Below are 21893 nucleotides of genomic sequence, written 5' to 3' on the forward strand. Positions count from 1 at the left end.
CAAAGTTTAAGCTATATTGTCTCTGAAATTTCTTCCAGCTATAGATCTGTGATTTTATATATAGCTTTAGTATTTTAAAGGGTCTAGAAGTGAATTCAGTCCAAACCAGTATTTACTGATTTTCAATACATGCCTTCCACAGAAGTGGGTGCTATGAGGGAAACGATGAAAGACTTCATGAATGAGATGGCTCTGGGGCAATCAACTGAGCATAAGACAGTCATACATGATAAGTATGTGAAGTGTAGCTGGAGTCCTTCAAAATAGAAACAGCTCTGAGAGCTGCTTGTATTTTCGTATTAGAGAGTCTTTGATTTGATGGTGCAGTGTATGAGAGGTGTGAGAGGCGTGAGAGGCAGGCAGGGATCAAACAAAATTAATGAATGTGAGAAGAGGTTTAGTAAAGAATATTCTTTTCAGATCATTTGTATCATGAATGGTTTGTTTTTTTTGTAATTGGTCACTCTTCACATTATGAACATATAAAATTTGTCTACCTGGTCTTAGTTTTAAATGCCTTCCTTGAGCTTACTCAGTGTCTGTGGAGTGCCAACTATTGTTTAGGGGAAAACTGCCTACCCATGCAAATATGTACTTTTTTCATAACAGAATTTGAATAACTCAGCTACCACCATGGGAAAAATAAAATAAAAAATGTTTTCCTTAGCTGGGCTATTTTGCCCTTTTCTGCTGAACATTGGTTCAGGTCCATTGGTTAAGACATAATATATAAACAACAAAATTTCATAGTTTTCAAATTATGACCAAAACACTGGGAGAGTTTGCTTAGACAGCAAATAAGAAATGTTTGTAAAGAGTAAATTGGAATGAAGGAAAACAAACACTAAATAAGGCTTTTAAAAATAGCAATTCTTGATAGAAGAGCCTAAAGATGACCTAAGGAATACAAAATGAGTAGCATTTATATTATGACTATGGGTGTTTGTAATATTCACATGTGCAAAGGTTAAAAATATGTAAAATGAAATGCTAACTGTAGTTAGTTGAAAACAATTTTAATTTTCTTTGTGTACACTTAAACTTCCTTTTCTCCTCTATGATAGTGTATATTTCTGTTCCTCTCAGAATTCCCACTTTTTCTGATGACTGCTCCCACCTCAATCTGGTTTGAAAGGTAAGGACCTAAAAATGAGCTTCTGGCATCTATGCTCTTCTAAAGATGTAGTTACTGTGAGTCCACCAGCAAAAAAGAAATTGCTTCTTACTCTCTTACTCTGTGATAAATGGATATATTGCATTTTCCCCTTTGAGAACCAAAATAATGCCATACTATGGGCAAAATTTTGAAATAATAAAATGAAATCCTATTACAAATAAAATATTTAATATAAAAACCAAACAAATACTTAAGAGGATACATGAAATCATTTCAAAACAGAGACATAAAGCTTATTTTGAGTGTTTTACAAAATATGGTCAACATTGATAATCCACCCTATATAATTCAAACCAAAGACTTTTGCTTTGTAAACCCTGATATCCAGTTTAGCTGTGAATATTGTTCTGTTGAACTGAACCATTGCAAAAAAATTCACTTTGTGTTGTGTAAATTTGTCCAACTATCTATAATATTAGCCTATGGCTATTGTTTTAGTTTCTTCCATTTCTTCCTCCAGATTCTGTGCAACTTAAATGCAGACAGATGCTATCTGACATATGTTTTCTATCAATGTCTAGTGGTAAAGATGCTTAAATTTTTCTAATGATGCATATTGTTTTCTCTAAACATATTCATTAACACATGTAAGTTCATCAGTATGAATAAAATCAATTGGTAAATGAAAACCAAAGTATGTACTTGGTAAACACATTGTTTTGTTTAAATAAAACCCTAAAAATATCCAGGTATTTTTTCAAATGTTAACCTGAAACCAGTTTCACCTACTCTAAGTTTTAAAATGTGCTTATTTTACTCAAAATACTAAAATAATTGTTTTATACTCTTGGAAAATGTTTTTCAAAAAACTTTCTGCTTTCTTTATAAGTTATAATATTCCTTTCTATTTGAGCATAACCACAGAATAGAAAATATGGTTTGTGGGTTTGGATTGTTTCCATTTCATATTTTTACATATAATTATTTTAGGATACTTTTTCAGTATGCAATTTGACAAGCAGAGTAGTAGAGGCAGTTAATGTAAGCATGTCAACAAACCATTATTCTTCATGTATAAGGTACCTATGTCTTTCAGTTCTCTTTTGGAACAATTAGGAGTGGGTAGCACCCAGTCTATACACATACTTGAAAATAGGTTTTGAAATCTGGCCTGAGAGTGAATCTGGACTGTGTTCTTTCCTGACACTATGACTTTGGGCAAGTTATTTAAAAATTCTAATCCTTAGTTTCTGTATCTGTAAAATAGGAATAACAATAGTACTTCATAGGATTGGCTGTAAGGTGAAGTGAGATTAATCATGTCTAGTGCTTAACATAATATCTCACCCATGTCAAGTTAGCTCTTATTTTTTTAACCTAGTTATCATATGGCTGATTTTAATCAAGTTCTCTAAGGATTTTCTCCCACAAATAATAAAATAGCATCAAGGTTCACCTTAGTAATCTAAAACTGCCCATATTTTAAGTAGTACAATGAAACACTGAATTGCCATCTTTTCGTTACAAAACAAAAGAATTTAGCATTAGAAAGACAATTTCCTGTGATGGAGAGCAATAGAGGAGGCCATCTGAATTATCCCCCAAGGAATTTCATCCTTCCCAGGGTTGTCTCCAAATTACCACTTTCATTATCACACAGGCCCCAAATATTAAAGATTTATTTATTTATTTGAGAGAGACCAGGTAAGCCCATGTAGGGGGGGAGAGGCAGAGAGAGAGGGAGAGAGAACAATCTCAAGCAGACTCCCCACTGAGCACGGAGCCCAGCACAGGGCTCAGACTCACCACCCTGAGATCATGCGCCGAGTCGAAATCAAGAGTGGGATGCTTACCCGACTGCCACCCAGGTGCCCCATACAGGCCCCAAGTATTATGCGGCTCCGTAGTCAAAGTTCCGCCACAGTATGAACAAAATACTTGCCTTTGTTTCCCATTTGGTTTTGACTGGAGATAGAAATTTCCAAACTACTTTCACTCAATACTAGTCCTGAGCAAAACTAGTAACAAAAAGAGGAAATACAAGCAATATAAGAACTGCCCAGGCTACAAAGTACTGCTTTCTAATGCTAGTGTATTTAATTTAATTTCTTAATGCTTAGCTCTTTTCCCAAGAAAACACTAATCATGTATCTGGGAGGAAAGCTCATGCCAATTGGAACACTGCCAGAAAAGTAGGCCGAAAGCAATAAATATATTAAAAGGAAAAGCAGTATGGCTATCTTTTGTCTACTGAAGGGAGCACTGAGTTGATGGACTCACCTGGTTAGGTATGACACAAAGCAGATATAATCTCTATCAATGGCTCTCTTGGGAGGCTGATGGTGATCCATTTGGTCAGATTAGAAAGAGTACATGAGTGTTTCAACCAAGGTGATCAATGAATGTCCTTTTGAAGGGAAATAGTTGCTTTTACTCCATCATGCTCCCTTCTCCCTTGTCCCTGCCTTTCACGGCTCCTCATTTAAGATAACATATGAATATGGGCTGCATAAGGAACAGATGGGCACATTTTGTGTTGCCAAATGGTTTTCCCTCATGTGGGAGCTGCCCCATGCAAGAGCTCTTCCTGGTCTACTAATGGGCAGGAAACCAAGAGAAGAAATAGTCAGGCTTTCTGAATGCCTGTGATTCTTACACTCCCCCAAATTTTAGAGATAAAATTCCTAATAGTAGCTGCCACCATATATTGAGCTTTTAGAATATCCCAGACACAGAGATAAGTACTTCACATTCATTATGTCTTATAATAACCCCTTGAAGTGTTATTATCCTTTAATAAAATGGAATTTAAGTTGCTCGAGATTACAAACCAATTAAGTGATCTGTTGAATTTGAATGTTGAATTTTAAGAAAATGTAAGGCTTTTGTCTCTTTTAATATTCATTTAATCACATAACTATTTACTGATGCATAAGTAATATATTGTGCACTATTTCTAGATTTTGAGGAAACACTTCTGAATAATATAGATGTCATTCATGTGACAATAGAGGGTAAATACATAAATTACATCACATAATTCCTGATAGTGTTATATGCTTTTTAGAAATGAAAATAAGATTAAGAAATAGATAAAGACTGTGGCCAGAGTGAGGGGAGACTCAAGATAGAACTGAAACAGGAGCAGATAGGGGAGAAAAGCATTTCAAGCAGATTAAGAAGTTACCCTGAGTCAGAATTCTCCCCTCCAAAAAAACATAAGCTTAGAGTTTTTACAGGGCACGAAGAACAATGTGAATAAATGCATAAGGCAAGACTCCATGTTGTTTTTTTTTCCTATTGTAACATGAAGAAAATTAAAGAGCATAATTTACTAAAAGACTTTTTGATTCTGAAGCTCATACTCATTTGTGTTACATTTTAATGTTCTATTAGCAAACATTAGCAGCATACTATCCAGTCATGTCTGGTTTTTGTTTTTCCTAACTACTAAAAAGATGCTACACTTTAGAGAGTTTACTGTGGCTTTCTCCTGTTATATAGTCATATCTGTGGGTACAGTCTAACAAAATAAACTACGCCCACAAGAGTAGAAAACCAAATTGCAAAATATATTATGACTTTGAGGAGGGAAATGTTATATTATTTATGTTCTCTATTTCAAATCATGAAGTTTTAATCCATTCAAATGACTGTTTTAACCTCAAGCAATGGATCATTTGTTTTCTTAAAATGATTTGTCATTCTATTCCCTTGAAAATTTAGTTATGCTTAAATAGCACTTATGTTTCAACCTGCTCAAGCAAAATAGATTACACTTATAAAGAAGTTGCATATTTATCAAAAATATTAATAGAAATTATGTGATCTTTAACATTCAGTTATAGCTTTAAATAATAAATTTTCTGTTTAAAGTAAGTCCAAAATCTTTAATTCAGTTATTTACTTTATATTTCCATACCTGGGACTCTATTCCATAAACCAGTAATAGCAATTATATTATAGTGGAACTGGTTTTTGTTAGAGTAAATCCATTAATTCTTGTACTATTCTGTTCTTATCCAAAGCTTTCCAACCAACACTTTTCAGTTCTCACCATGTTCAGTTTATGGGGGATGGATTTTTCAGCACATTGATCAAAATTCCTTAATTTGGAAATAGACTGAGTATGATCTAATAAAATATTACATGAAAAACTATGGTTAATTAACCAATACTCAATGTTAAGCTGAAAGAAGCCTGGGATGCATAAAACAGAATAAAATATGTCTTAAAACCATACTGCATAACAAACTTACAATGAGTGAAATGTACCAAAGAGTTGAGAAAACCAGAATGATCCTGGGTAGGCACTGAGAGCTATGCTATTCAGGGACCACTTGATGACTCTTTCTGAACTCAGCCATTGTCAGACCTCTGATGGGGCATATTTGCCAGGTTTTAAACAACTTATGTAAGTGAAAGTTCTAATTTGCCAAAACAAAAACATCAGGATATGGTTTGTAGAGTAAGACTTTTTGTTCTCCATGTTCCTATGTAGGATTTCTTTAAATAGTTAGCTTTGTTTAAAATTGATTTGAAGATTGAATCATGAACAGTTTTCAGGAGAAAATTCATAGCTTAAAGAAGAAAAATTATACTTTGTTCTAGTTCAAGAGATATATGAAGAAACGAATTGAGGTAAGTGTTCACAATATTGATTGAATATATTCATATATGAGCTGAGAAAAAAAGGTGAGATTTGGATCACTTGTCCTGAAAAGTAGAAATACACACATTAAAGGATTATTTTATTAAGAAAGTTTGTCCTATCTACTGGATGGATTTTTTGCTGGATTTTATTTAGGACTTTATCTCAACTACCTAGAAATTACATCATTGTCTATATAGTTGCAAATGTTCAACTTGGCTTTGAAATTACTTGGAATCAGTGTCTGAAAGATCAGCAAAATTAAGTTGTCAAAAAATAAAAAGAACCGTTTTTTTCCCCATACAAGTCAGATGTTATATGTGCTCTTTTATGTGCAAGAAGATGGAGCCCTTTATCTGGGTTGAAAGTAAAAACAAGATTTGCTATGCTCTCAAATTTTAAACAGTAATTAAAATATAATTTATAACTAATTCTGGTAAAGTTTATTTATTTTTTTTATCTAAAGGGCTGTGCTTTGTTTTTCTAAGGATCATTATGAGTAAGAGTCATTGCCTCTTAGGGCTTGGCAAATCCCAAAGCTCTGTCTCTCTGTTCCCCTCCCTTTCAGTTCCCTTTCTTTTTATCTCCCACTCTGATTCTTTCCTTTAATTGGCTCTAATATAAAACTGAAGTATATCTGGTAAATAGTGTTCTGAGTTCTCTGTTTCTAATTTAAAGCATGGATGAGTAGGAGACTTTTTCTTTTTTCTCTCTAAATAAAAATAACAAACAGCACCCTAAATCAACTTTTTTGTTTGGTTCTTGGCTTTTATTAGGATGGGTCAGTAACCCTGAATTAACAGAAAACAAAAAAATGTTACCTCTACCGAAGACTAAGCAAGAGTGACTACAGTATGGGGAACTGGGGTAAGAAGCAGAAAAAAAGATATTGGTAGCTTTTCAATACACGATGATTTCGTGTAAAACATCAACTCTTATAGGATGTTTCCAGGTTGGTGGGAAGAAAGCTAAAATTTCCAGTGCTCTGGACTATTTGAATGTGCTTTATTAACCATTCAATTCACTTTTTTCTGAGGTGGTCTTGGTCTACCCTCAATCTGCCTACAGAGGATCCTATATTGTTTTATACAGATTCTCCTACTAATTAGAATTTTAAGGAGTCTTACTCGAATGCCTTTCTTTGTTGATGGAGACAACAAAGAATGGATAAACTCAAGGGACTTGTCCAAGGTCATAGATAAGTCATGGGAAAGTCAGTCTTAGAAATAAGCTTCCAAATCACTTCATGTCTTCCATTCCTCAAAAATATCTTAAGTGCCTACTATGAGCAAGGCCTTATCCTAAGCCCTGGAATGTGTTAAAAAAAAAAAAAAGCAGAGACGATTTGTGCTCTCCGGAACTAACTTTGTGATGTTCTTTCCATTACTTGCTGTTCAGTGGGTGGTTGTTTTTAGGAGATGGTGGCTTTTACTGTTTTGGTAGGTGGTTTTAGGAGTATATAGTAGAAGTGTCTTAAAATCAAAGGCTACAAATTCTTTAATATGGTTTCAAGTACTGAGTAAGCTAGATGGTATCTTGTGGGCATAAAAAGTTTTATTATTTTTGACTAATTTACTTAAGCATAATTTTTTTCTGATATAATTATACTACTAATTTGTTTATAAAATTTTTCATTCACTGTTTACTTATTTTTCTACCTGAACATTAAAACAATTTCTTTATACATTTGATAGATACAAAACTAAAAATTGTGTTCTTTAATTTTGTTTAAAAAATTTTTTTTAAAGATTTTATTTATTTATCTGACAGAGAGAGACACAGCGAGAGAGGGAACACAAGCAGGGGGAGGGGCAGAGGGACAAGCAGGCTCCCCGCGGAGCAGGGAGTCCAATGCCGGGCTCAATTCCAGGACACTCGAATCATGACCTGAGCTGAAGACAGATGCTTAACGACAGAGCCACCCAGGCGCCCCTCTTTAATTTTGTTTTTAAAGTGCTTACTGATATAGTGTGCCTATCAGGGCTAAATGTTTATATAAAAATATTTTAATGGACTAATAAGAAAAAGTGATAACTAGGCCAATAATAGACAACGTTTCCAAATTAAACACTCCACTTAACACTGAATATATACTATGTTAGTCCTTATGCCAAATCTATGATATAGATATTGATAGAATAAAATGTGAAATTGAGGATTACAGAAACAAAAGAAGTTGCCTCAGAGCAGGTGAATGACAGAGGTGGTACCTGAGACCAAAGGTGCCTGTCTAGAGAACATACTCTTAAGTACTCTCTGTGAGTCAGGATGTCTAGACATATAAAAAGGATTTCGAATGCTATACCTGGGTCTTAACTTGAAGAGGGTTTTTCATGTTTTACATAAAGCCTGAGAATGTATAATTAAAAAAATTAATTTGTAGTTTTACTTCTTTCTGTTCAAGTGCTCCATTTTTAAATGACAATTGAAGTCAAATAAAATTACTAAACCAAGCAGAAAGAACACAGATTGAGAGGAAGTGTGGATAACTTAATTACTTAGAACATAAAGAGAATTAGGTATTGGACTAGGTAATCTCTTCATTGGTTGTGGCTTACAATTTTTTTTTTTTAGAATAACAAAAAATATTTTACTAAAACATAAGATTTACAGAAGTTTCCAGACAAGCCATACAAAATGGTCACAGCTTTTTCTTGAAGGAAGGATTCTACACTTGACAGCAAGTCACAATGTTATTAGTGAGGGCTGTGATGTTTGTTTAATGTTCCCATTTTGGTTCAAACAATCAAGCTTGTCTAACAATAAAGTTAGACTTGGCTAGAGAGCATATTCTAAAGAACTGGTTAGCTGCTTTTAACCAATGCAATTAGATCACCATAAAAAGGGGGAAAGGAGCCAAAAAAATTAAAATAAAACTACCTCTCCCCCTCAAAAAAGGTAATAAAGAAAAACACCCACACCCCTGCAGCCAACCCTGACAACTACCTTCATTCACAGTGCTTTATACTCAAACCATGATGGGGAAATGAATAAAAGCAGAGAAGGGCCACTGCTTGTAAACGTTTCACAACAATCCAGATGGTACTTCTAGCCTCTCCTCATGCTTTACAACAGTGAATCAGGACAAGACATAGGTTTGCTAATGTGCATTTAATCACCAAAGGACTGAAAATGTCTGAGCTTTTATTCTGTCATGTTTCTAAGACTGTGTCCATTAAATGCAAACAAAAAAGGAAGAAGTCTTGGCAGAACAGGAAAACAGGAGAACTTGATGATCAGATCGATTTTAAATATTATTCATGGCATATAGCCTAGTCCATGCTCTAGCTGTTTCTATGGCTTGGGCTTCGTTGGTCTTCCACTGCTCCGCTACATCATTTGCTAATGGATCATCTGGATTGGGAGCACTTAACAAAGCCTGGATCGATAGCAGAACTGTGCGGATCTGCAGTGCTGGGGACCACTTATCTTTCAAAATATCTAAACATATTCTTCCCAACTTGTCTACATTAGGATGATAAATTTTGGTCATGAAACGTACTTTAGGGGCTGCCATCGGGTATTCTTCTGGTAGGAATAGTTCAAGCTTAAAAGTCCCTCCCTCAAAGGGGGAATCCTGGGGGCCAGCAATGACCACATGAAAATAACGGGCGTTGCTCTCATCTGGTTCTGCTTTAATGCCAGGAGCTGGTTCTGCCAGCAAACGCTGGGTTTCCTTGATAATCCTGCGGGGCAGCCCAACCATCTTGTCAGATCCCGAGTTCGGCCTCTGGTCTCGACTCCGGCTCCGCTCGCCTCACGCACGAGTGGAAGTCCAGGGCTCCACTTCCGGGGGACGTTGCCGCGCCCCTGGTTGTGGCTTACAATTTTTACCTATTGAAATTTTACACATCATTTAACCCTTGTTTCAGTGAGATTATCGCTTTAAGAATCTTATGATTCTAAGTCAGAATGAGTCTTTCCTTCCTCTGTCTTCCCGTAGCTCGTTGTACCACCACAGCTTCTTTTTTTCCACTTTGTATTACTATTAGATAGGGGTAATGTTAGATGACGAGATAGTGGGCGCAGTCTCTGTGCCTACATGATGGATACAGTCCATCTATAGATGGACTGTATGACACAAGTAGAACCTCTTTCTTACCCTTTATTGAGAGATTGCTATATGCCAGGTACTATGTAAGTCTTCTTTGCCCAATATTTTAAACAACATTATGACTCGTTATAAGGAAACTGAGGCTTATTGAAAAGCAAAATCAAGCTAAATCCACACTATTAGTAAGTGGTGATGGCAAGACTTGAATATATCCTACAGTTTTAATTACTGTATGACACTATCCACTAACGTTTCTCATGGTAAATCACCATTAAAGATTTTTTTAAGTTCACTAGAGAATGAACAGTTAATTGTACTTTCTGCATAAAGTTTAAGTGTAAGCAATGTAATTAATTGAAAACCTTAATTTTTCTTTAACGTAAAGGTCAAATTCCATATATTGGCAAGACACTCATTTGCTTTAACAAGGTTTTGCCCATGTAGCATGCTAGATATCATTTATAAAAGCATGGAAATTTTAGCAAATAATAGATACATGGATTTATTGCATATAGTAATCTCAATTAAAAAACTCGCTTTCTTTCTGAAAAAGAGAAGGCCTATTTATATTGAAATATGAGGACGATATTTGGGGCAACAAGAAATTTCTAGCTTCTCTTTTAAAATGAAGTATGTGGGGGCCTGGGTGCCTCAGTCAGTTGAGGATCTGACTGGGTGTTGACTCAGGTCATGATTTGGGGTTGTGGAATGGAGCCCAGTGGAGGGCTTTGCACTCAGCATAGAGTCTGCTTGAGATTCTTTCCCCAACCCACTCCCTCCCCTTCCACTCCTCTCCCCACTCACACTGTCTCTTTCTAAAATAAATAAATAAAAATCTTTTTAAAAATTAATAATAATAAAATAATAAAATAAAATGAGGTATGAGTCTAGATTCTATCTTTAAAGCTAAAGTACTTTGCATATATGTACATAATTGCAATTTAAAAAAATGTTTTTTCATAGAGAAAATAGATTCTGAAGTTTTAAATTTTAAGACTTCAAGTAAAAATTAAAATTACTTGTATTGATTGAATAGTTTTTGCATTTTTAAATAAAACATACCTAAATACAGGTATAAAAATACTGAACCAGATATTCTTGAAATTTCTAATCAATAATAAAGTTTTTCTGTGTAGATTGCTCTTAGCTTGCAAAATACTTTCACAAATGCTAACTTCCCTGATACTGAAATTATGTATTTTGATTTAATAAAAAATATTAATTCTTTCATTCTAATCCTCTTTACTAAATTACTGCTCATTCATAGACTTGGGTCTGGAAATAGCATTACAGAACATTAGGACTAGCTATGAACTAACCCAGTATGGGAATCCCCCATTTCAAAATTCATGATAAATTGACATCTAATTTCTGTCTTGAGTGACAGGAAGGTCAGTTGGTCAATTGGTGGTTCATTCTGTTTTGTTTAGCTGTCAGAATTGTTTATATTTTTTTAATTGAGCCATTTTTTTTATGTTATTATATAAATTCTATTCCCAATTACAGTCATTTGGATTCCTGAAGTCATCTATTGTGCCCCTATATTTTGTCTTTTTCTGGCTTAACATTTTTGGTACCTTGACTCTGTGATCAGACATTATTTTCTTCAATTGCTTCACTGTTGTGATAAGCCAAATCTTTTAACATCCTCTTTTCCTCTTACAAAGTCAGTCCATAGTGACAGAGTAAAGGACTGGTCTGATTAGAGATTTGGAATTTAATACTTTGCATTTACTGGTATATTCTGGCTTGTAGCATTGTTTTCACTAGGCAGTCCCACTGCTGCCTCATTAGTTCACAGCAAGCATTTGCTCAGTTAAGTCACAGATTCTTTCACGAAGAAGCTTTGTTAATTTTACATCTGACTTTATAGAATTAGTGCGGGACTTTATTTACATCCTTGCTAAATTCAAACTTGTTTGCAACCCTAGGACTTTGTATACTAGGGGACTATTATTCTCTTTTTGACTTCTGATTTTGGCATGCAATGTAATTGCTATGCTGCTTAACTTCATGTCATTCAGATATTTAATGTGCTTGCACATTTTCACTTGTTACGTGGAAAATAAAAAGCGATTATTTAATCTAAAGGGTCTCAGTTGTATTAGTTTTAAATCTACAGTGATAGGTGGTCGGTCTCCTCTAAAATGGTAATTAAAAATGTACTCCACGTCCACTGTAACTAGTTGCGTTTTAGTAATGCTACAATAAGGAATTTGGGAAGATTTCACTGAGGAACTGATGCTACAGTTTAGATCTGAAAGTTGAATACATTTAAATAGGCTGGGGTGGGAGGATAGGCAAGATATTCAATTATAGGATACATTAATGATTTTGATTTTATATAAATTACAGTAGAAAGTTTAAGATTTTTAAAGCAAAGGATGACAAAATCACATCTGTATTTCATCTAAAGCTTTGAAAATATTCTGGCTGCATTGTTTAGAATTGAATGAAGGTGGTGAAGGGGATTTACTGAGGCTAGATAACACAAGGGTGACGGTGGTGGCAGTAGAAATGAAAAAAAATTGCATAGATTGGAGGGCTGTTGCAAGGCTAAATCCACCGAGTCTGAGGAAGAAGGACAGGGAAGAAAATTGAGACGATGCCACAGATTGCTCCTAATTCAACTAGATGGCTGGTGGTAGTATTCTCAAAGATGGGTCACTCTGGAAGAAAAACTGCTTTGCTTAGGAGGAGGTACATGCTATGGATTTGTTTCAGACATGTTGACTTTGAGATGCTTTTAAGATGATGTATTTCATGGCTGCATAATATTCCATATTGTATATAAATAACACATCTTCTTTATCCACTCATCTGTTGATGGACATCTTGGCTCTTTCCATGGTTTGACTATTGTGGACATTGTGCAGCCATCAGAAGGAATGCCGTTTGCAACGACATGGCTGGAACTGGAGGGCATTATGCTGAGCGAAATAAGTCAGTCAGAGAAAGACATGTATCATATGACCTCACTGATGTGAGGAATTCTTAATCTCAGGGAACAAACTGAGGGTTGCTGGAGTGGTGGGGGGTGGGAGGGATGGGGAGGCTGGGTGATAGACACTGGGGAGGGTATGTACTATGGTGAGCGCTGTGAATTGTGTAAGACTGTTGAATCACAGACCTGTACCCCTGAAACAAATAATACATTATATGTTAAAAAAGAAGATAGCAGGAAGGGAAAAATGAAGGGGGTGGAAATCGGAGGGGGAGACCAACCATGAGAGACTATAGACTCTGAGAAACAAACTGAGGGTTCTAGAGGGGAGGGGGTGGGGGGATGGGTTAGCCTGGTGATGGGTATTAAAGAGGGCACGTACTGCGTGGAGCACTGGGTGTTATACGCAAACAATGAAGCATGGAACACTACATCAAAAACTAATGATGTAATGTATGGTGATTAACATAACATAATAAAAAAGGATGATGTATTTCAAGAGCCATAAAAAGATATATACCCTTTGACCAAGAAATCCCAGAGACTTGGGAGCCTAGGAGACTAGGCCCATAGCCTAAAAAATAGTGTGAAATATGGGAAAAGTTATGTCTAAAAAGGTCCATTGCAGTGTTTTTTTATTAATTGGAAAAATTGAAAGTAATATTTGTGCTCAAAAATAGAGGAATAATTTAATAAACCTTTGTCGACTTACTAAATGCAATATTATTTAGCAAATTAAATGACTAAATAATAAGCTAAAGAGTTTTAAAAACTCTTTAGGTACATGGAAAGAGTTATATAATACTAAATTATAAAAATAGTTAACACACTTTATATATAACAAAACAGTAAAAACAAATGAATATGAACTAAACTGCAAAAATGTAAGAAATTGCTCAATAGGATATTAAAGTTACAGGTGCTGAATAGATCTTAAAATTACAGGTGTATATATTTCTTTTCCTTATTTAAGTAACATGCTTAAATTGTTTTTGATTTTTTAAAAAGTATTGCAAATTTAAGGACAAGTCTTGTTTCTCAAGATTATAGTTTGTTTTTAATTAAGTCTTTTTCCTGAGGTTAGAAATAGTTAAAACTTGTAACTTTTCCCCAAGATTTGTGAAATAGAATTAAACAACTCTTATTATTTCTATTTTATGCCTTTAGGATAGAGGCTGATCTTTATATTCAGTCATAGTTGTAAGAATTTTCACGCTAAGAAAAAAGAAACTTAGCTAATAGTTACATTTAAATTCATTCTCTCTGGGGCGCCTGGGTAGTTCAGTTGGTTAAGCAACTGCCTTCGGCTCAGGTCATGATCCCGGAGTCCCGGGATCGAGTCCTGCATCGGGCTCCCTGCTCAGCAGGGAGTCTGCTTCTCCCTTTGACCCTCCCCCCTCTCATGCTCTCTCGCTCTCTCTCATTCTCGCTCTCAAATAAAATAAATAAATAAAATCTTAAAAATAAATAAATAAATAAATAAATTCATTCTCTCTGTGTTTTTGTATGGTATGTACAGTGCAGTAGATACGTAATTTTCATGAACTAAAAATCTGAGTTCTAGGAGTACTGCATAAATTTAATGACAGTTAATTGCATTATTTAGTTCTAAGAGCCAAGAGAGTTCTATTTTCAAATTTAGACAATTTTGTATTTTTAAATTGTAAAGATTCTGTCTTCATGAATAAGACAAGAAATGAACTATATCCTTGTGAAACTGTTTAGTCATTTTATTATACTAAATGAGACTTGAAATTTTAATTTCATTTTGTGTTTTTAAGTCACTAAATATTAACTAATTTTCATTGCCCTATTTTACCAATAAGTTTGTTAGCATCAGCAACATTGCTTCACTTTGTCAATTAGCATAAATTATATATCACTGTGGACCAGAGGACTTTATTTAAAAATTTTCACTTTGGGTGCCTGAGTGGCTCAGTCGGTTAAGCATCTCCCTTCAGCTCAGGTCATGACCCCAGAATCCTGTGGGCTCCCTGCTCAGCTGGGAGTCTGCTTCTCCCTCTCCCTCTGCCCCTCCCCCTTCTCATGCTTTCTTCCTCTCTTCTCTCTGTCTCACTCTCTCTCTCAAATAAATAATTGAAATCTTTTAAAAAATTAAGAAATAAATAAATAAAAATTATTACTTTGGAAAATGGTTTATTTTCTATTTTTTAGAACAGATATTTTTAATCTATTATACAATCATAATAAAGTTTTTCCTACTCCAGAGACAGTATTCATTTAAAAATCTTGTGTAAGGAGAGAATATATTTAAGAGTAAAGTCATGAAGTTTTATTAAGTTATATATAAGCAACTGATATGACATAACTAATTATAAAGGCATTGACTGAGAACTGGCAATTTGTTTTGAGCAAGAAACTTTTGATAACTTGTTGTAAAATATAGTACAGTAAATTTAATTCCTTAAGAAATGTTTTCCATATTTTAGGATAAAAATTCTTTTCAACTGACTTTGATACATTTTTACATAATTTACTAAAGAAAACATGTCAAATATAAAAATGTATACAAATGCTTAATTAGCTTTATTCAGAGGGGAGTTTTTTAAAGTCACTTTCTAATGGTGCCTAGATAATGTTATAAATCAAAAGTGCCATTAAAAAGTATTTATGTGGATTCCTCAAAGTAACTGATCTTGAAGATGTTTAAAAAGGCACAGGTTTCCAAAAACAGCAATTCTGATGCAATCTCTAGATCCTGTGATTTTGAAGCCATGAGAGACAATCGTTGTTTGGTTCATATATTATTCTATATACTCTGAATATCTGATGGACTGTGGGCCAAAGCTGGTTCTCTAGTTACATATGTATCTAACATCCAGCTGCCTGATAATTTCTGGGTTTGGATTATTGTGATGTACTACTACTCTAGCTGATTCTGAAGCTGCTAATGTTCCAAGACAATTGTTGAAGAAGAAAGAGGAGGCAGAGGAAGAGGAGGGAGATAATGACAATCGTAATGAAGATACAATGTACAGCTACTCACTCTTCACACTGCATTCTATAATTATTGGTGGTGATCAAAATTATGAAAACCATGTTAATGAGTAAAATATTGTATGCACGTTTTGGAATTTCCTTCCCATTAATTTAAAACATCACTTGTTGATTGGTTAAATCAAGAAATTGGAGTTGACTCTCCCTCCCAAAAAAAGGAAGTATATTTCAAGTAAAATTCAAAATATAAGTTAACTATATTAGTGATGACCTCCCAAACAAGGAAAAGTAATCTAACCATAATATATTTACATTATTAGATTTAATAATATATATCAAATTCCATTGCCATTATTCACACAAAATACCAGTTTCTGTAATGTACCATGTATACTGGCACAAAAATTGACCTAGAAGTTGAAAATTCAATTAAGAAAGCCTATAATATTTGACAGTTTCTAAAACAAATACAGATGGATTTACATAATGATTTTGGCTCTCTTCTCACACATGACTTTGTTTTTATATGTCTACTAATTTTGTAAAGTTGAGTTTCAGATTTTCACCAATCTCTGCTCTATATATTTTACAAAGTCAAGATAAGTTCAATATATTTCAAATTATTTTAAACATCCAATTTATTTTAAATGTTATGTCATCTATATTTCATATATTTTATCAGCACATGACATAAACACGCACATGGCACTGCATTCACCAATGACAACTTGTAAATTAAAAAATATTTTACATGTACTTACTTGAAATAAAAGAATATGCCAAGCGAGATAAGCAGTGAAGCAATAGATAATCCATGTCCAATTATAGTCAGGTAGAACAAATTCAGTGCAGTCTACAATTTGTGTGGATAAAAAAACAAGTAAGGCTCATATCAGTAATATAATCCTCCATCTGTATAAGCTCAAATCAATAGAATAAACTGTATTTTTAAAAATATGTGCTCTGATAGCCTTACCATTTAGCTTGCATTAGATATTTGAATACATCTGGAATGAAGAGTATATGCAAATTTATCAAGTGACAGCAAAATTTATAAATTGTATGCCCTTTTTATTTAAGAAATTAGAAGTCATATGATAGGAAGGAATAATTTTATTGATCTAGGTTGTGTAATATATGAAACTAGCATTTTATGTTTTGGAAGATATCGACAATTTTCACTCTATCACTTTGTGCACATTAAATCAAATGCTATGTAATTATTTTTGTGTGTTTTCTTTAGATAAGGCTTTCTTTCCTACTGGGTTTTTCTTTTTCCCTTGACAATTTGAAACTCTAAGACAAATCTCAATATAGTAATTATAGGAGTCTCTGATCTGCTTTGATTTTTTATTTTTCTGTATTCCATCTATTTGTAACTTATTTTATTGTGTATTTTTATAATTCTCTTTAAACCTTTCTCTGAATAAGCAAAGAATACATGATTTATAATTATAATGATAGCTGACAGTTATCAAGTGCTTATTCTATGCCTGTAGTTTTCTAAGGTTTTCTCTTGTATTAAGTCAATCCCTATGAAAACCTTGAGAGTGGGTTTATTGTTATCTTCATTTTATACACAAGGGAACTGAGGCAGAGAGGGGTTATAGCTTGCCTGCGGGCATCTAGCTGGTAAAGAGCAGGAAGTGGAAATCAGATTTCAGGACTCAGTTTCAATCACTGACAAACTTCTTCTGTGTCCCTCATGTGCAAACATATGCAGGAACTTTCTATAAAAGCTTAATTGTTGTGACAAACTGTGACTAACCTTGACTTTAATGTATGGTCTAAAAGTGGGAATGTGAGCAAGAATAACCTAGCAGCCAGTCGGAAGGACAGCCTTCTGTTGAGGGACAGAGAGAGCTATTTAAACCCTGCTGGGCTTCCCTTGTTTACTTGAGCACAATTCCTGAACTTAGTTCTCAAAATTCCAATACCAATGAAATGTTCCCTTTTCTTATACTTTTAAAGTATGTTTTCTTTGGGAAATTTGAAACTCCAATACTGACACATTGACTTGTAAATACAGTATTACCTAACACGATTGCTTCCTCAACGTCATGACAGAATGAATGATTATTTCCACAAAGATTTTTCTCTGTTGTTTTTCTCAAAGTATATTATGAAAAGACTTTACAATAGAATAGAACACTATTCTTGCAAATTTTCTCCAATACCGTATCAGCAACTAACTTTTTAAAGAGTATCAATTACATTTCCATTTATATGTATTCCATACCTTCACTTTCTCCTGTGTGTTAACATTACACTGGGTATAATTTGTCCATGTTCGGTTGCTTTCTGGATGTCTAAACCAGTTTCCATCTTGGTCACAGATCTTTGTAACTTTTTCTTTAAAATTAAAAAGGAAAGAAGAAAATGGTAACTTAGTTAACTTAGGGTTTATTTAATATCAAGCAGATCTGTATATACATTTCTGCATTTACCTGATGGGTCGAAGTCTTGAAAGTAATCGGGGCAGTGCTGTATTGACTCAGTTCCCGCAGCAACATCATTCCAGCATAACCACCCATCCCAGGTTCTGTTGCAGTAAATGCCTGAAGGGGAGAGTAAACATCAGTGATTACTAGTCCCTCTAGTAATAATACCTGAAGATGTAAAGTCTTACTGGTGGGTTCATACTGACGTGAAATACAGACCACCGACTGAAAATGAAGACATCTTATAAAAGCTATAGCTATTACTTAAATTTTTCACCAAGTATTATTGGAATAACTGCAAAATTCAATTTAGAAATATCTATAAGAGTATATTTAAAAGTTTAACTTTAATTTCAATTCTCAAAGGTAGCCATTCATTCAATAAATCAAACAGTCTTTGCTGGTTGTCCTTAACCATAAAGGTAGTAGTTAGTGTCCCTACGCTTAAAATTTTTAAAAAATATGGGAATTTAGAAAATGTGTTATCTTAGAAAATGTGTTATCTTAGGAATTGTGTTCTTAGGGCAAGGTGTTAGTATTTTCTGGAAAAAAAATGGACACTCCAACATTTCCCATTTCACTACATTGACCCTAACAGGTATTTAAACCCCTCTACCAAATTCTAGCTCTTACTTGTCTTCCTTTACTTTTCAAAACACAGTGTTTAACATTCTCACAGTTTCCTTTTACCAACCTGAAGAGAAAGTACCTCTCTTACATGAAAAAATATAAATTTTTTTAAAGGCATAGAGAAATAAAATGACCAGTGTTCCAATGTTTTAACAGTCTATAATCAAAGAAAATAATTTTCCACCTTGTCAGGCAAGCATCTGCCTGACTGTTGTATGAGATGTTTATTATTTATAACAGATTTGTGCCACAATCTCAGAATCAATCTAACCTTCATGGGAGTAGGAAAATTCTACTGTCCTGAAACTATAAATAATTCTAATTAAAAAAAGAACTCAGATCATCTCAGTTTTTTCCTCCTGTGATTTTTCAAACACTTACTTAAATAGTCTGCATTCATATATTACTAAATAAAATGTATATTGTGGCCTATCAGAGAAGAATTCCCTGATAGAAAGCATCTCAAAGAAGTCCTTATCACTGGTCCAAAAGATTCTATCTAATTAATGACAACACTGGCAGTATGATAGATTGGAAGTTCAGAAACTTTCAAACTGTGTTGTATGGCATTTGAGCAAGACAGGAATAGGTATTCCATTAAAAGAGTTTCTATGGTGAAAAGATTTGCGGGGTGCCTGGGTGGCTCAGTCAGTTAAGCGTCTGCCTTCGGCTCAGGTCATGATCCCAGGGTCCTGGGATCGAGCCCCACATTGGGCTCCCTGCTCAATTGGAAGCCTGCTTCTCCCTCTCCCAACCCTCCTGCTTGGGTTCCCTCTTGCGCTGTGTCTCTCTGTCAAATAAATAAATAAAATCTTAAAAAAAAAATTAGGGAAGCACAAAGTTAAAATAACGACATTCTTTATTGCAAGACTTTCTAGATTATTTAAAATCATAAAGTCTGTTATGAGGCTCCAACAGGAAGATTGATTATGCAGTGATTCTAAAATTATTTTATCACAAAATTATCTCATAAAGATATTCCTGTTGTTTGACAATTAGATTTGAAGACTATTTTTACATATATCTACATGATCTGGAAGGGTTTAATTCAATCATTTTAAGCTTATAACACTTAGATTTTAATGGAATAAAGTGAGAAGCCAGATGGATTAACACAGAATTTGTATACAATTCATGTACTTGATAATTTAGCCCCTATTGACATAATATCAGATAGTTTGTCATTGTCTGTATATTTCAAAGATATTTTTAACTGAATAAATTCCTCATAATAAAAATGTTTGGATAGATATATGTAAATACTTCTCAAAAGATAAGCACATTATATTGTTCAGTAGATTCTTCATTAAGAAGAATTGTTCATTAAGATTCTAAAAGTTGCCCAGTGTGGAAAAATCACTTTTTTCCTCACAAGCAAGTTAATTTTGTCCGTTATAAATATTAATAATACCCTACTTTTAACATTTTGTTTATATAAGAAACATTATATATTATACCATCCAATATTTTTCCAAAAATTTTAGGATCTTTGTTTCCACTGATAATTTATAAATATCAAGTCTTTACATTTTGCTATGTTTTGTTGTGAGTTTTGCATTTTCTATTTTGAAGATATACCCTGTCTTTAGTGTTGCCAGATAAAATACAGGGCCTGGTTTTGGTTTTGATTTTTGATTTTGCTTTTGTTAAATCTGGCAACTTTAATTGTGCTACTCATCTGTGTATCTTCAGAATCAAGGCAGACATCTGGCATTTAGCAGTCTCTCAGTAATGTTACAAAAATATCTAAAGAATATCTTAATAGAAACAGAAGCACTTAGACTTCATTAGCATTGCTACTAAATGTATTATGCAAAGCACATTATACAAAAAAATTATAATTTTGTTGTGCAAACTCCTATCAAGCAGCTTGTGAAAAAAAGAAATACAAATTACATAAACTGAAGATCAACAGCCACCAATTTAATTCAAGACACACATTTGATATTTTAAATATCTTTGTACCATAAAAAATGTTACTAAAAATATTCCTGTTGGGCGCCTGGGTGGCTCAGATGGTTAAGCATCTGCCTTCGGCTCAGGTCATGATCCCAGAGTCCTGGGATCGAGTCCCGCATCGGGCTCCCTGCTCCTTGGGAGCCTGCTTCTCCCTCTGCTTCTCTCTCTCTCTCTCCCTCTGTCTCTCATGAATAAATAAATAAATAAAATCTTTAAAAAAAAAAAAAATAAAAAAAAAATAAAAATATTCCTGTTACACATACTTTATTAGAATTTTTTAAAAGAAGCAAGATAAGTTATGTCATAAAATGCTCAAATATAATTAAGAATGCACACGTCAGGAAAGCTAACAACTAACCCATTTTTTTATAATCTTAAGTATTTTATTTTCTTAATTTTTTATTGTTATGTTAATCACCATACATTACATCATTAGCTTTTGATGTAGTGTTCCATGATTCATTGTTTGTGCATAACACCCAGTGCTCCACGCAGAATGCGCCCTCTTTAATACCCATCACCAGGCTAACCCATCCCCCCACCCTCCTCCCGTCTAGAACCCTCAGTTTGTTTTTCAGAGTCCATCGTCTCTCATTAACCCATTTTTAGTAATGGACCTAAGGAACCCATAAATGATGTAATGGAGTAGTTTTCTTTTAAAAATATATCAAATGCATTTAAAATTAAGAAGTCATGTTTACCTTCTGTTTGTTGAATAGGGTCTTGCATAATTTTTTGGTAACATTCATATTGAGCCGTCATGATTTTATTTCTAGTATAGACACCCAACTGACTTAAGCCTTCAATGTTCTCTTCTGATTCTGCTATGTCAAGAATCTAAGGGATTAAAAAAAAAAAAGAAACAACTTCAGAATTGTGAGAATGTCCGTCAGAGGCATTCTGTCACAGTGGGAAACAGTCACTGCAATGATATGCTACATGGTCATTTGGCTCTGGTGGGGGAAATCCCTGATCTGAAGTGTTTGCCAATTTTCATGGTTTAAATATCCCCACCGTGGGGGCACGTGGGTGGCTCAGTCGGTTAAGTGTCTGCCTTCGGCTCGGGTCATGATCCCAGGGTCCTGGGACTGAGCCCCGCATCGGGCTCCCTGCTCGGCGGGGAGTCTGCTTCTCCCTCT

General features: G+C 34.2%; 2 protein-coding genes across 5 annotated transcripts in view; both read right to left on the reverse strand.

Moving 5' to 3' along the window:
- The window catches only part of CALCRL (calcitonin receptor like receptor), a 102068-nt gene that overhangs the window by 18149 nt on the left and 62026 nt on the right, over nucleotides 1-21893 (reverse strand). For all 4 annotated transcript variants that reach the window (XM_027590246.2, XM_027590248.2, XM_027590247.2 and 1 more), the window contains 4 exons: nucleotides 21456-21591; nucleotides 18172-18282; nucleotides 17964-18076; nucleotides 16486-16577 (listed from right to left, as the gene is read on the reverse strand). In XM_027590246.2, coding sequence (XP_027446047.1) covers nucleotides 16486-16577; nucleotides 17964-18076; nucleotides 18172-18282; nucleotides 21456-21591 — 452 coding nt within the window. The remainder of the gene's footprint in view (nucleotides 1-16485; nucleotides 16578-17963; nucleotides 18077-18171; nucleotides 18283-21455; nucleotides 21592-21893) is intronic.
- Nucleotides 8993-9578, reverse strand: LOC113920077 (ubiquitin-conjugating enzyme E2 N-like). Its single transcript, XM_027590249.2, has one exon. The coding sequence runs from the start codon at nucleotides 9472-9474 to the stop codon at nucleotides 9016-9018; it is 459 nt and encodes a 152-aa protein (XP_027446050.2). The 5' UTR covers nucleotides 9475-9578; the 3' UTR covers nucleotides 8993-9015.

Source organism: Zalophus californianus, chromosome 3 (genome assembly GCF_009762305.2).
Source record: "Zalophus californianus isolate mZalCal1 chromosome 3, mZalCal1.pri.v2, whole genome shotgun sequence".
Classification (NCBI taxonomy): domain Eukaryota; kingdom Metazoa; phylum Chordata; class Mammalia; order Carnivora; family Otariidae; genus Zalophus; species Zalophus californianus.

Excerpts from the sequence above, each read along its gene's own strand:
- LOC113920077 (XM_027590249.2), bottom strand. The coding sequence starts at position 9,474 with ATGGTTGGGCTGCCCCGCAGGATTATCAAGGAAACCCAGCGTTTGCTG.